General features: G+C 39.4%; 1 protein-coding gene across 1 annotated transcript in view; it reads left to right on the top strand.

The window, feature by feature from the left end:
* HLCS (holocarboxylase synthetase) overlaps positions 1 to 15,898 on the top strand; it is a 231,021-nt gene that overhangs the window by 72,297 nt on the left and 142,826 nt on the right. The window contains exon 6 of the mRNA XM_065402773.1: positions 5,498 to 5,766. Within this exon, the coding sequence (XP_065258845.1) occupies positions 5,498 to 5,766 (269 nt within the window). The remainder of the gene's footprint in view (positions 1 to 5,497; positions 5,767 to 15,898) is intronic.

Below are 15,898 nucleotides of genomic sequence, written 5' to 3'. Positions count from 1 at the left end.
TTTCAAGACCAGTGTGCGCCAACTTCCCAGCATTTTTTTAAACAAGTGGACACTAAATGGATTGGGGATTTTTATTTGTTCCATTTTGCACTTGTTTGTTTAGATTTACTCCACCTGTTTATTCTTAACTGACTTCCGTTAAATTGTAAGCCACTTTACAAAACATGGGGTATAAAAGTAGCCTTATTGAGTTGTACCCATTACAGTTGAAACTCTTTTTTTGAACTGAAAAAACTGATTTGGGTGTAGGAATGCCTTTAAGTAGGGATTAAGGTAGAATTTAGAGGGGTCACATGCAAGGTAGACATCTGTATTAGAGCACTAAAGAGGAGATGTGTATCTGGAGATTATAGTTGGCACTTTTTACATGGTGACTTATAAATGTTTTTTTCATTTTGTAATGTTTTTCCTTCAGGGATGAGACTGTTTCAGTGAGGTTTAGTTTAAAAACTAAAACATTTAAGGAAATGGGTAAGTCAGTTTTTTCTCACTAAGTTCCATAAGAATAGAAATATTTGCTTGGGTTATTTTATATCATCATTTCTCAAATGCGGCCACTGTGGCTGCATGCAGCCACCAGGGGCTTTTCTTGTGGCCACAGCTTCCTGGGCAGTGACTGGGGGTGGGGAAGGGAGAAAGCAATGGCCCCTCCTTCAGGGCCACCAGCAGGTGTTGGGCCCCGCCCCCCTCTGGAGCCACAAATGTCATAGAAGCAGGCAGCTAGTGAGTTCCTCATCTTCCTGGGTGTGGTGAGGCTCTGGCTTCGGGCTTCAGCCCTGGAGTGGCAGGCAGCAGGCTTCAGTCATGGGGCTTCAAGGTCCGGCCCTGGATTCTGGCTGCAGATGCTGGCCTTTGGCTTAAAGTGTATGAAAGAGAAATTGAACAGTGGGCAAAAGGTCTAGAGCAGGGGTTCCCAAACTTGGTTCACTGCTTGTTCAGGGTAAGCTCCTGGCGGGCCGCAAGACGCTTTGTTTACCTGAGTATCTGCAGGTACGGCCACTCGCAGCTCCGAGTGGCCGCGGTTCGCCGTTCCTGGCCACTGGGAGCTGCAGGAAGCTGAGTCTTGATGGGTGGAGCAATGTCCACGATGATCCTGTTGTATGTGCTTGTGTGACAACAGAAGAAGGGAATGTCTTCCTTACAGAAACAATTGATACATCAGGAAATGCACACACAGCAGAATACTTACAAGAAGTAGCAGTAAAAGCTATAACTAACTGTGGAAAAAAAAATTCAAATGTCTAGCAAATTGATCACAGACAATGCTGCAAATGTATCCAAGATGAGAAGAAATTATTTAGAAGAGAGTGAAGAGAGTCCCAAGCTAATAATATATGGCAGTGGTTCTCAAACTTTTGTACTGGTGACCACTTTCACACAGCAAGCCTCCGAGTGCGACCCCCCCCCATAAATTAAAAACACTTGTTTATATATTTAACACCATTATAAATGCTGGAGGCAAAGCGGGGTTTGGAGTGGAGGCTGACAGCTCATGACCGCCCATGTAATAACCTCGCGACCCCCTGCAGGGTCCCGACCCCCAGTTTGAGAACCCCTGATATATGGCTACAGTGCTCCATTTGATGCACCTCCTAGCCAAAGATTTCAGTGTTCCAGAAATAAAGGCTAATGATGTTGAAATTGCAAAATACTTCTGTAACAACCACTTTGCAGCAGCTGCTCTGAAAAAAGTGGGAGGAACCAAGCTAACTCTCCCACAAGATGTGTGATGGAACTCAGCAGTGGACTGTTTTGAGCACTATATCAAGAACTGGCCTAATCTGATGACAGTTTGTGAAGAAAATTGTGAAAAAACTATGCTGTAAGAAGCTTGGGGCCAGGTATGAAAAATCATCGGTATCATACCTAGAAACTACTCATTTGAAATCCCAGATATGTAAGTAGATTAGGAAATGACTAGGAAAGACGCAGTTAGGTTTATCTCTTTTTATTTCTTTATGGCTTGTGGATTCCTGTGTGCTAATCCCAGGTGCTTTTGTTTTGCTGATAACCTTTAAACTGGACCTCAAGAAAACTATTCTTTATGCTTAATCCTTATAAGTGGTTTTTTAAATCTAGCAATAGCCTGAGTTTCCAGATGTATTTTCTTTCTTTTTGTTTTTAATAAAATTTACCTTTTTTTAAGAACAGGATTGGATTTTTGTGTCCTAAGAGGTTTGTGCACATGTTGTTTAATTAGCTGGTGGCAACAGCTGATTTCCTTTGTTTTTCTTTCTCAGCTCTTCCCTGGAGGAGGGGTGAAAGGGCTTGAGGGTACCCCACAGGAAGGAATTCCCAAGTGCGCCTTCCTCAGTTCTCAAAGGGGTTTTGCAATTGGGTGGTGGCAGCATCTACCCATCCAACGTCAGACAAAAGCTGTAACCTTGGGAGTTTAATACAAGCCCGGAGTGGGTAGTATTAATTTTTAGAATCCTTGCGTGCCCCCACCATCTGCACTCAAAGTGCCAGAGTGGGGAATCAGCCTTGACAGGTGTGTCTAGAATGCAATATAAAATTACATCTGTTTGTAAGAAATTAAAGCTAAGTATTAGTAACAGATAATAGGTTACTATATGTAACACGTGATAATGGCATATAAAGACTTTATCAGCAGGAGTTTGGGAGTACTACATATTACTTTAAGTGAAGTCATAAGTGCAACACAAAGATCAGCCCAAAGAAGCACTGCTAAAAACTTTTATGCCACTTCATCATTAGTTGTGCAAAAGCTAAGCATTTGAGAGAGTTTGAAAAACATTATTGGAACTGTTTTCCATCTGTAAAGTCAGGTGCCTTAGTTGTCTTGAAGCTCAGTGGGCAGAGTTTAGAGGAGCTACAAAAATCGAAAAATGACAAAGTAGCATTTCTGGACCTAAACATGTCACTATTTAAAGCCTGTTGTCTCAGGCCCTTTTGTGGCTAGAAGCTAGTGCTGGGTCCCATTGGGGAAACACATTTTCCTTACTCCATAGAATAAACTCAAATTTTTTTTGCACTACAGGATTTCAAGGTAATGGACTTCAAAATTGTGACTTTAATGTATAGAAAAAGCTGTAGCTTGCACAGGAAAGAATGGTCCATCCTGAGATTTGAGCAGATGTAAATTTTGGGGAGGAAATTCCATAGCTGGAGGGTGGAAACAGGTCCACTATTTTTTTTATTTTTTTTAAATAGACAATGGTGTTTGGAATGTTAGATTAATTCCTTGGGAGAAGAATTAGTGGGAAGTAAGCATGTGTCATAGCCAGACATATATTAATTGTGCTGCAGTTAAGACTCTGGACTGGGACTCAGGAGAATCTGAGTTCAGTTTTAGCTCAGAAAGGTGCTGAGAGGATAACTTAATGTTTGAGGCACTGAAATACTGCAGTAATAGGGGCTGCATAAGTACCTAGAGATTGATATCTATCACCTCTGTACATACCTAGTTACACAGATCTGTGTGCTTTTAAACTTTGCAAACTTTTGCAAAGTGACCCTTTTCTGTTTAGAAAAGATCAGAGGAAGAAAAATGAATACTTAAGCATTTTTACTAATAAATAGTGCGTGATTTTTCTCAGTGTTAATTCTTCTGTCTCAGGATGGATAGCATGACAGGAGAGTTTGCTGGGACTGAACAAGTAAGGCTGAATTTAGAATTTGCTCATTTGTATAAATTGGGTGGTTATGCTCATTATTTAATGTCTTGGAGAGTCATTTGTCCACAAATATCAAATCTGTAGCTCCTTCTTTCCCTGGTGCACCAGAAATGTTTAATGTATAGAGGATTTTAACACTTTGAAAATAGCTTATAAGTTACCATTTTCTTTAATCAGTTCATCAATAGCTTTAACTTCCTTTCCTGCCTTAGCTTCAGTATGTTGCCTACTGGTGTACCTGTGATATAGCTACTTCCAATTTTATCTTCTGTTCCTAGCTGAAATACCTAGTCCAGTTTAGATTCATAGGTCATAAAACGAGTGGAGAAAAATACAGCAAAAAGACAGTTTTTGTGTGTGTAGGTGACTGACTTTTTGCTCCTTGTACTTGGTCTAGATTTGGAAAAGTCCCAGCATCTTCTTTTCTTTGGCTGTTTAGAAATAGTAGGTGTTCTAAAGAGATGGCAAAACATTTCATATAAACCCCTCTACAATAGCATTAGATAAATCCAAAACGTTTTACTAATGTGGAGCTGCTGTTTCAGGATATCTCAAAGACCTATGTGGTCCCAATCACCCATCCCCTTAACTTTGTCTTCAGTATAATTTATTTCACACTTCTAAGGCTCTGTAATAAAAGGAAGAGAGCTGAGCATCTAGGAGGCTCTGGGATAAGTGTGTGCTTATACTTTATACTTCTTGTGTCCTGTTTGAAAAAACTTTAATTCACAAATCTATACAAACAGCGTCATTAGCTGTGACAACAGAGCAGAATAGTCAGTGCCTTCTGTACACTGAGAATACTGAGTTCTCTTAATTAGGCAAATGCTTTTATAAGGTCTTTGCTGGCTTCTTTGTTAATCTGTTTTAGTTAGTTCCTCAGTTACCCTGGCCAGTTCAAATAAGGGCCTACCCAGATTGGATTAGCAAGATTTAGGTCCAAATTTATCAGTAGTCACAGCCTCTTCTGCCAGCATTCTACTGAGGAATCATTGTTCACCATTATGGAAATGCTTTTTACTAAGTTGTTGCAACATTTCCAGTAAAGTTTGTCATAACTCTGGGTCGTATAACCTGTAGCATAGAAGCCTAAGTGGTTAGCATGCTAAATCACCCACTCAGTGTGGGAGTATCCATGTGTTTTAGATTGGCTCCATACTTGAGTGGATGAGGCAAAGAATGTCTGCACAGAGTCACCAACAGACTTGTTGTAGGAAAGGGGTTGGACTCAGAGGCCAGGAAGCTGCAAAGGGGGTTGGGTTGCAGTTCAAGGAAGTGACAAGCAACCAGCCAGACCAGGGCAGATCCTAGGGAGGGGAAGCCTTGAAAATGTAGGCTAGTTTTTCCATACTCGTCTAGGAGTGACCCTTTTGATATAAAAAGAACGAGGGGGAAATTAGTATTGGGGAAATTTAGGTTTAGGTTTTGTAATGACCCAACCACTCCCAGTCTTTATTCAGGCGTAATCTAATGGTGTCCAGTTTGCAAATTGTGAGTATCAACAGAGGGAAAATTATTTTTTGTAGTGATCAGGCCTTGTTAGCACTGACTCCTCTCCCCCTCCCCCCCCCCCCCAAAACTCGGTAAGGCAACTCCCATCTTTTCATGTGCTGTGTATTTATACCTACCTACTGTATTTTCCACTCCATGCATCTGAGGAAGTGGGTTATAGCCCACGATAGCTTATGCCCAAATAAATTTGTTAGTCTTTAAGGTGCCACAAGGACTCCTCGTTGTTTTTGCTGTTACAGACTAACACGGCTACCCCTCTGAAACCTTTTGATATAGACATTCTCAGAAGAAAGTTTGTGTGCATTAATGTGCAGTTGTGCATATTTCTCTCATTTTCCTCTCCACAGGAAAATCATATTTCTTTTCTGAAATGGCTTGAAAAAAAAGTAGATGTTGAAGGATTAATAAAATCCAGCAAGATGACCCTTAAATTTGTCTCATCTTACAAGCCGGAGATGGAAATAACACAATCTCTCATACCAGTCGTCACTGTGGGAGGCTTCTCATCTGAACACTTCAGCCTGCAGACATATCAACACAATCTGCAAACAAAGAAGCTTGGGAAGATTGTTCTGTTTGCTGAAGTCACATCAACAACAATGAATCTTCTTGATGGGTAAGGTGCTGGTGTAGACCATCTCAGATAAACATTTTGAATTGTGATTCACATATAATGAAATACACTAACCATACAATGTTCAGCATGAAATTGAAAATTTTCTCTTTGACTTAGCTTTTGCTCAATAACCTCTATATACACACAAGCTATTTCTCCTATTGATTGAGAAGTAAGAAGGAAAGAGACTGATTGTTTATTTGTAAATACTTAGGAAATGCTCGATTCTATGGTAATGGAGGCCTTACAAGTATTTAGATGTCTTTGAGAAGGAAAACTTAGTGCACCAATTACTTTCTTGATAATAGGACTTAACCATTGTTTCTCCTGTTGCAAAATGTTAATATTTGTAATGTTTTGTGAAGGCATTACATAAGCAGATATAGAAGACTCAGGATTTTTCTAAACCTCGTTGATAAAATAAAAAACAAGTTTTCTTATTTAAAAAGTCATTTATTTCTTTGTAATATTATATAATTTTTTACATTCTGTTTACTACTCTTTTAGGTGATACGAATATTTCACTATCAAATTTTTTTTTTTGTTTCCAAACATTCATTTGAGTTTAAAAATACTTTTGAGCAACACATAAATGACTTTGGTAACACCTATGCAGGATGTCTGTTGAGGAAAATAGTTCATTGAGATTTAAAACAAGATTAGAAAAGTAAATGAATAACAATAAATCCTAGAGTTACTCTAGCTACGCTACCATTTACAAGGTCTATAATTGTAATATTTCAGAGCACAAACTAATCAGATGGTTGAAGAAACTACCCCCCCCCCTTTCTGTCCCCCCCATTGTGATGTTGTGGAACAGTTGGCCAGATATGCAATCAGTTAAGTCATCTCAAGGGGGAGGGACAGCTCAGTGGTTTGAGCATTGGCCTGCTAAACCCAGGGTTGTGAGTTCAATCCCTGAGGGGGCCATTTAGGGAACTGGGGTAAAAATCTGTCTGGGGATTGGTCTTGCTTTGAGCAGGGGGTTGGACTAGATGACCTCCTGAGGTACCTTCCAACCCTGATATTCTATGATCTTAGCTGTGTTCACAGTTCATTAGTTAATCAGCAAGAAGAGCTGTTGCTCTTTAGCTATAGAGCCCAAACTATAGGTCTTTATATAAACTGAATTTAGAGTATATTTTCTTTAAGGGAATAGGTGGATTTGGTTTAAAAAAAAAAAAAAACCCACCGTATTTTAACAAGAATGAGTCTGCATTAGAATCATATTATAGTAGTTTACATTTTATGCTTAAATAGCTGGTTAACAGTGTTCATTAAATATTAGCAGTCTTTTCTGTGGAATTTAATAGTAATAGATCAAGGGATTTTTTTAACCCATGAATTTAATACATTTTTCCTGAAATATACTTTAATCTGATTCATAAATAGGATTTACAAAGTTTCTTAATTTATCCAGAAATCCAGAATAAACTAGAAAAACTCAAAAGCAAGTTTTGAAAATTTGAAGGCTTTAACACTGTTCAGCTAAATTATTTTAATTAAACTATTAATTATATTAACTAATTTAATTTAATAATTTAATTAAACAATTCCTTATTAAGATGGAGACAAAACCCGTTAATTTTTCTCACTAAGTGTGAAAGATATTGCTATTGAATATTTTTTTCCTTTTTTGTTTTTGGCACGCTAATTAAAAGTTAGCTTAAGTCTGAGGAGGAAGAATAACTTTTTATTTTGGCCCCAGTCTTGCAACTGGATCTGTTTGCGGGAGCCCATGCACCTGGGTGTATCCCCAGGGATTTCATTGGCAATCCACAGAGACACAGGGGTCCATTCTTCTGGATCTTATGCAGGATTTGGTCTTCATTTTTTAGTGTGGGATAGTACCTTTTGTTGTATAACTTTAAAAAACTCACTGCAGGTGAAATAGCTACTCAGACCTGTTGAGATGAAATCAGAATCATCATTGTGTCTGAATAAACTAAAGACGTGATACGTCAGTTAATAATTAGGGATCACATCATGGTAGGGGTCTACGGTAGACCACCAAATCAGGAAGAGAAGGTAGATGAGTCATTTATAGAACAAATAACAGAAATATCCAAAACACAAGACATGGTACTAATAATACAGGACTTGAACTACCCAGACACCTGTAAGATGGGAAAACACAAAATTTCCAGTAAGTTCTTGGACTGTGTTGGGCAAAACTTATTTGTTTCAGAAAGTGGAAGAAATAACCTGGGGGACAGCCATTGTAAACTTGATTCTGACCAACAGGGAGGAATTGGTTGTGAATCTGAAGGTGGAAGGCAAGTTGAGTGAAAGTGATCATGAAGTGATAGATTTAATGATTCTAAAGAAAGGAAAGAGTGAAAGCAGCAGAATAAGGACAATGGATTTGAAAAAGCAGGCTTTAACAAATTCAGAGAACTGGTGGGTAAGGTCTAATGGGTCTAAAGGTATACAGGAGAGCTGGCAATTTCTCATGGAGAAAGTATTGAAGGTGCAACTGCAAGCTATCCTGATGTGAAGGAAATATAGGAAGAATAGAAAGAGGCCCTTGTGGCTTCATCAGGAGCTCTTTAATGACCTGAAAATGAAAAAGGAATCCCACAAAAAGTGAAAACATGGAAGAATAGCTGAGGAAGTACAAAAGAATTTCACAAGCCTGTAGGGATAAGGCTAAGGTACAAAATAAGTTACACCTAGCAAGATGCATAAAAGACAGTAAGAAGGAGGTTCTTTAAATACATTAGGAGCAAGAGAAAGACAAAAGAAAGTGTAGGTACTCTACTTAACAGGGAAGGAGAGCTAATAACTGGTGACCTCAAGAAGGCTGAGGTGGTTAATGCCTATTTTGCTTCAGAGGGTCCTGTGGCACCTTTAAGATTAACAGAAAGGTGCCACAGGACCCTCTGTTGCTTTTTACAGATTCAGACTAACATGGCTACCCCTCTGATATTTTGCTTCAGTCTTCAGTAAAAAGGTTAGTGGTGACCACATACTCAACACAATTAATATTAACAACATAGGGGGAGGAATGCAAGCCAAAATAGTGAAAGAAGAGGTTAAAAAATATTTAAATAAGTTAGATGTATTCAAGTTGACAGGGCCTGAGGAAATTCACCCTAAGGTACTGAAGGAACTAGCTGAAGTAATCTCTGAACTGTTCTCAGTTATCTTTGAGAACTCATGGAGGACAGGTGAGGCCCTTCTCATGGGGAAGGGCAAATATAGTACCTGTCTTTAAACATTGGAACAAAGAGGACCCAGGGAATTATAGCCTAACTTTGATACATAGAAAGATACTGGAGCAAATTATTAAACAATCAGTTTGTAAGGGGATAATAGGGTTATAAGAATAGCCAAAATGAATTTGTAAAGAACAAATCTTGCCAAACCAATCTAATTTTCTTCTTTAACAAGATTACTGGCCTACTGGATAGGGGAGAAGTAATAGACCAGATATGTCTTGATAGTAGTAAGGCTTTTGATATAGTCTCACATAACATTTTCATAAGTAAACTAGGGAAATGCAGTCTAGATGAATTTACTGTAATTTGGGTGCATAACTTGTCGAAAGATTATACTGAAAGAGTTGTAGTCAGTGGTTTGATTTCAAACTGGGAGGGCATGTCTAGTGAGGTCCCACCTCAGTCAGTCCTGGGTCTAGTACTTTTCAGTATTTTCATTAATGACTTAATTAATGAAGTGGAGAATATGCTTATATAATTTGCAGATGACAGCAAGCTGGGAGGGGTTGCAAGTACTTTGAAAGACAGGATTAGAATTCAAAATGACTGTGACAAATTGGAAAATTAGTCTGAATTCAGAAAGATGAAATTCAATAAAGACGAATGCAAAGTACCTTGCTTAGGAAGGAAAAATCAAATGCACAACTACAAAATAGGGAATAACTGGTGATAGTACTGCTGCTGAAAAGGATCTGAGGGATTATAATGGATCACAAATTGAATGAGAGTCACATTGTTATGTGATGCAGTGATAGAAGAAGGCTAATATAATTCTGGGGTGTATCAAAAAGAGTGTCGTGTGTAAGACTCAGGAAGTAATTGTCCTGCTTTACTTGGCACTAGTGAGGCATCAGCTGGAGTGCTGTATCCAATTCTGGGCGCCACACTTTAGGAAAGATATGGACAAATTGGAAAGAGTCCAGAGGAAAGCAGCAAAAGTGATAAAAGGTTTAGCAAATCTGCCCTATGAAGAGAGGTTAAAAAAAACTAGGTGTGTTTAGTCTTGGGAAAAGAAGACTGAGGGGGGACCTGATAAGTCATCAAATATGGTAAATGCTATTATAATGAGGACAGAGCTGGGCTTAATCTTCATCAAGGGACATTTAGGTTAGATATTAGGAAACACTTTCTAACTGTAAGGGTAGGTAAGCTCTGGAATAGGCTTCCAAGGGAAGTTTTTAAGAACACCTGTCAGGTACAGTGTAGGTAGAGTCCTGCCTCAGTGTAGGGGTCTGGACATGATGACTTTTCGAGGTCCCTTCCAGTCCTATATTTCTGTGATTCTATACATTTGCACTGACATTTGTTTCAGATGATGCAATGACGATAAGAATATCTTCACTTTTGAATGTTAGGTGTTGTATTGCTCAAACTACAGTTGGGATTTCATTAGATATCACATTAAGTAGGATCAGACCTGCTCAGTATTTAAGATCTTCAAGAAAAAGATCAAGGTGCTGCAGAAAGTGGTGTTGGCATTCCATAAATCAGGGGTTTTCAAACTGAGGGTCGGAACCCTCAAGGGGTCGTGAGGTTATTACATGGGAGGTTGCGAGCTGTCAGACTCCACCCTAAACCCCGCTTTGCATCCAGCATTTATAATGGTGTTAAATATATAAAAAAGTGTTTTTAATTTATAAGGGGGGGGGTCGCACTCTGAGTTTTGCTATGTGAAAGGAGTCACTAGTACAAAAGTTTGAGAACTACTGCAATAAATGTAACTTTTCCTTCTTATTCCAGACTTAGCCCCTGATCCTGCAGACCCCTGGGGCACTTGAGTTAGTTAACCCACATTTGTCTTTGGTCATATCAGCTCAGCACGATGTTGGAACTGAATGAAGTCTTTCCACTACTTTCTGTTTTATATCAGTGACACGCTGTCTGGAGTGGCTCACAACCATGAGTGCCTGCTTCAGGGCAGATTGTCAAAAACAGGTCAGACACCCCAAACTAGTGCTATGTTCTACAATTAGATTTCAGCAATCCAGTAATAAATGTGAACTCCTGGATCACTATAACAGTCATACCATGGAGTCGCAGACAGTCCCCTTAGACCAAGGATCGGCAACCTTTGGCACGTGGCCTGCCAGGGTAAGCCCCCTGGCGGGCTGGGCCGGTTTGTTTACCTGCCGCGTCTGTAGGTTTGTTTACCTGCCGCGTCTCCCAGTGGCCACGGTGTGCCGCTCCAGGCCAATGGGGGTGGCGGGAAGCGGCAGCCAGCACATCCTTCGGCCTGCACCACTTCCCACAGCCCCCTATGGCCTGGGAAGGCAAACGGCGGTCAGTGGGAGCCGGGTTCAGCCGAACCTGCGGACGTGGCAGGTAAACAAATCGGCCTGGCCTGCCAGGGGGCTTACCCTGGCGGGCCATGTGCCGAAGGTTCCCGATCCTGCCTTAGATTCTCAATCTAACTTGGCACCCAGGCAAGCTGGACTTAATTTTAAATGATCATTTACACTGAAAATCACTAAATATTCAGGTTGCTTCCAGTCCCAAGAGACCAGTCACTTACCCCAGATCAATTGGCACCCTAAATCTTGCATTAAAGACAATGCCTGTAGCCAATCCTGTAATGAACTATTTAAAGGTATATTAACTAAGAAAAAGAAAAGTGTGTTTATATACAGGTTAAAGCAAGCAAATGAGTTTCAGTCTAAATCCTAAAAGTGACAGAGTTGTAGTGATCTGTCAATTTAAAATGTCTTTCAGGGCAGACCCAGGAGTTAACCCCCAGGGATCTCTGCCTCAGCTGCTCTGCTGTAGCGCTTTGATGAAGACGCTCTAAATCAATGGTAGAGAGCGCTCCCGTTGGCATAATTACTCCATTTCCATGAGAGGCCGTAGCTATCTCAGTGGGAGAAGCTCTCCTGCTGATATAGCGTTACCTACACCGGAGGTGGGGGTGCTATATAACTACGTCGCTCGGGGTGTGGGTTTTTCACACCTATGAGTGACGTGGTTATACTGAAGAAAGTGTCCAGTCTAGATCTGGCCTTAGTTTAATGTCTTTTGCCCTGTGAGAGTTCAGACAGGAAAGAGATGACAGATTTTTCTTGTGATCCTGTTTTATCTTTTACATTTGGCCTTCCAGTCCATGAGATGAGCTCTCTTGCACGTAGCATTTCCAAGGTGTGATAGGGCCATCACCAATTCTTTGTACTTTGATGTTTCTTAATGGCCCATTTAATCTTGATTGGCCTCCTTAATAGGTGCAGGGGACAATTCCCATGCCTGGATTCACATGTTCAGAGCAAACATTTTCAAAGTTATAAAGTAAAACTTGCATTTTTCCTTATAGCATGGCATACAGGCATTATAAGTGAGATTAATGCATGCAGCTACTTACAAGCATTTCATAGTCTAAACAATAAATATATATTATTGTAAGACTAATGCCAATTCTGAACAAAACGAACATACAGGTGAGCTGGTTTGATTTCCAGCTATGAGTTTGTCAGTTCTTAGCTAACACCTGCAGCCTTGGCCAGAGCTGGCACTTGGTTTACCAGCATCACAACCAGCTTCATGGATTTGTTCATCTTTAAACCTTTTTGTTCTGTGCCACCGTGTCTATCCTTTGTCTTCCCCTGTTTCTAGTTTCTTTCACTGTGGTATGTATCATTATGTAAGGTATCCTTCCCATGTCCATTCTTGACATGTCCATGCAGTTGTCTTTCTTGACTCTTCTGAAACAATGTTCTTTCTTACCCTAGTCATTTTCCTATTAATTCATTTTTTATTTTCTGCAGTCTTGAAATTCTCAGTGTTCCCCTCAGTCAGTTCATTTCTGCAGACAGTATCTTACATTTGTTGGCTTTACTCATATTCCCAACATTCTGACCCATACAGTAGTATTGGTGGGACATCTTTCTCTCATACATTGGTTGTTGCTTCCAGATCTAACAGTTTTCTGAATGCAGGAATGTCTAGTCCAAGTCTTATTTTTATGTCATTTTCACAATTCCCATTCTTCTATGCTAGTCCTCCATTTTTTCCCACTTGTTCTAGTTCTTTATCTCTGAATTTGAACTTTACTTCTTCCTCTTGTTTTCCAGTTGCCATTGTTTTGTCTGCTCGTTGCCGATGTTCAGTCTATTCAGAGAATATATGGCATCCCCATGAAATTGATGAAGCAAATAGTAAATATGAAGAGCAAATTGATGAGTGCAGTGAGAGTAGACAAGAAGCTGGTGGAATGGTTCAGAAGGACTGTAGGATGTACACTATCATAAGATTTGTTTAACATGGTGTGTCTTGCTTTCTCTTGTTCTCGTATGCAGATGTTAGCACTTGATGTCTAGGTTCTGTAACCAGAAGATGGCCTCTCTATCAAGGGAGGCTAGGTGTTGTAGATTGCCCTCCAGATATCAGGTTGGGGACAGTCTTCCACCTTATGAGTTGTTGTCTGCAGTGCTGGGAGGAAACCAGCACAGCCTGGTGCAGGGTTGTGGCAACTCTGGTCGAGCCAGAGAATAGCCTGTTGAGCCTGTGATCAAGTGGCCAAGGCAGCAGGTGTACGATGGACTCCTGACTTTACTTAATGAGTTAGACTCTTTCCCACCGATGCTTCCAGTCCGTAAGGATATATCTTTCACCTCCCTAGCAATGCTAATCATTTGTGCATGGAAATGGGCCAGTAGCCCTCTTGTCCAAGAGTGCGTGAGCTGCTGTAACGAAGGGGTCTTGAGCCATCAGGTGGGGCGTTGCACCCTGGACCAAAGGAGTAGAATTCTTCCCTTAAATACAAGCAGACCTTTGAGTTGGTACTGGAAGCAGTAATGGAATGGTTGTAGCACTGAGATATGAAACAAGACAAGTCATGTTATTTGTGAGGGCAGTGAATAACCTTAGATTTGCAGGCAATCCTGAACTCATAGCATTGACCAAGGAGGATTTAAGAGAATAACTGATGAGGGAGATTGGGAAAACAGAAAGTTTGACCCACATAAGTAGAGCCAATTTAATCAACTACTCATATGCTTAAGTGTTTACAGGACTGGATCTAAGACTTTTCTTAGCAATGATGCTGCTTGAGGTGTTGGCTTTCAGATGAGATGTAAAACAGAAGTCCTTATCATTAAATAGCCTTTTGTTGGAGAAGGGTATCCTGGCCAATTCTAGTATGGGCAATTAAATTCTGCCTACTGGAAGCCTCCTCTTTAATTAGCTAAAGTATAAGTTTTGAAGAGTGTGGTATTATTGTAGCTGCATTGTTGTGGTGGGCGATATATTCCTTATACAATTGCAGTTTGCAATTCAGTGAAGCGCTTTGAGGCTTTAAAAGCCAGCCATTCATAAATGAAATGTCTATTCAAGAACTAATCTGGTGTCTTTCATTGAAAACATAATCGAAATAAATCAAGTGTATATTGTACTTAGCACAGATTCCCAGTGAGTCATTATGAAGTCAGTAGAACATGTAGTGTATTACTTTCTTTTAGCCATCAGTCCTAAGTTTAAAAAACAAAACAAAAAAACCCACCTTCCTGGAAGCAGGTTTTATTGGAGGTCCAGGCCAAAGGGAAATCTCAGAAAAAACGATCTCCTTGCTTGCACTAAAAAAAAAAAAAAAAAAAAAAAAGTAGCTATTGAAGACCCTGATAATGCTAAGAGTTCCATTAAAAATAGTGTGTGTTTCAGATCAGGCTTGCTTAAACAGACAAGTTTTATAACTGCAGATACTGGTTTTTGGCACTTTCAAGAAACTTTATTCGATGAAAGCTCTTGATTTTTTTTTTTGTCATTACCTAACGAATGCTTTGCACAAGTACTGCAACTTTCATTCATTTCAATAATTATACTTCTACATAATACTGTTTGTGGCCTGAGTTCTTTAGCGGTGCAAAAAATGCAGAAAAGTGTCTACCCTTAGAATAAATGTTTCAAACTCTAGAAATGATAGCTCTTAAAATTTGCTAAATCTAAGTCAACTGAAAAGGTGATATAGAAGTCACTCAAAAGGCATTAAACTATGGTGAATTAGTAAATATGGCAAATTGTTAATATAATGTTGATCACAAGTATGCCATTTAAGTTTCAGAATGTAAGATGATTTGAGGTTTTCCTTTACCTTTTCCACAAGTTGAACCTTAGTCTAGTCTTCACTCCCCCGAACCTACATATCCACCAAAAATTAAGACATAGAAGGAGAAAGTAGGCTGGAACTAATTTAATGGCTGAGTGACCTCACAGTAGAGAAACAGCCGGAGCCTAATAGAGGTCTTTGTCTACATTTCCACCCTGACTGGTAACGTGCCAGTCAAAAGTCAAGCAAAAGAAACAGGTGGAAACTATTAGACCTGTCATAAAGTTTGAAAAATTGATTCTGGAGTTTAAGTGAATAGATTGAACTTGACAGTGTTGTCCTAAAGATTCTAAGGGAAAATTCTGTAGTTTAATTTGAAATCCCTTGATTATTCATTAGCTCTCCAGATGGCTTGTATTGATGTTTTACATATATTAATATACACACTGTATTATCGTTGGCATAAAATTAAAAACCCACAAAGTGTGCATACACCTTTAAGTACCTTAAATTGAAGGGTATTAGACTAATTGTAAAATAAAGATTTGTTTAGATATTTAGACTGATCAGTAATGCTTTTATGATTTTACATTAGATATCACTGTTACTGAATCCTTTGAAAATATTATTTAAATTCTTACTAATTTTTTCATTATTTGTTAAATTAAAATTTATAATGATCATCAGTACGGCAATTTAAGTCCCATTCCAGAGTTTTTGTCTGTCAGTCAAGAAGATCTTTCACCAAGTCACCTGAATAGGTTACCCTTTCCAGTACCAGGCCCCCCTAGCATGTGTGGGATTGTATGATTTAGCATAGGCTCATTATTTTTAAGGATGCAGCTGGAATAGTGATACAAGTAATTCACTGTAGGGACATATTTGT

Source organism: Emys orbicularis, chromosome 1 (genome assembly GCF_028017835.1).
Source record: "Emys orbicularis isolate rEmyOrb1 chromosome 1, rEmyOrb1.hap1, whole genome shotgun sequence".
NCBI lineage: Eukaryota > Metazoa > Chordata > Testudines > Emydidae > Emys > Emys orbicularis.
The sequence above is the reverse complement of the archived record's forward strand: the minus strand, read 5'-3'. Positions and strand labels throughout refer to the sequence as shown.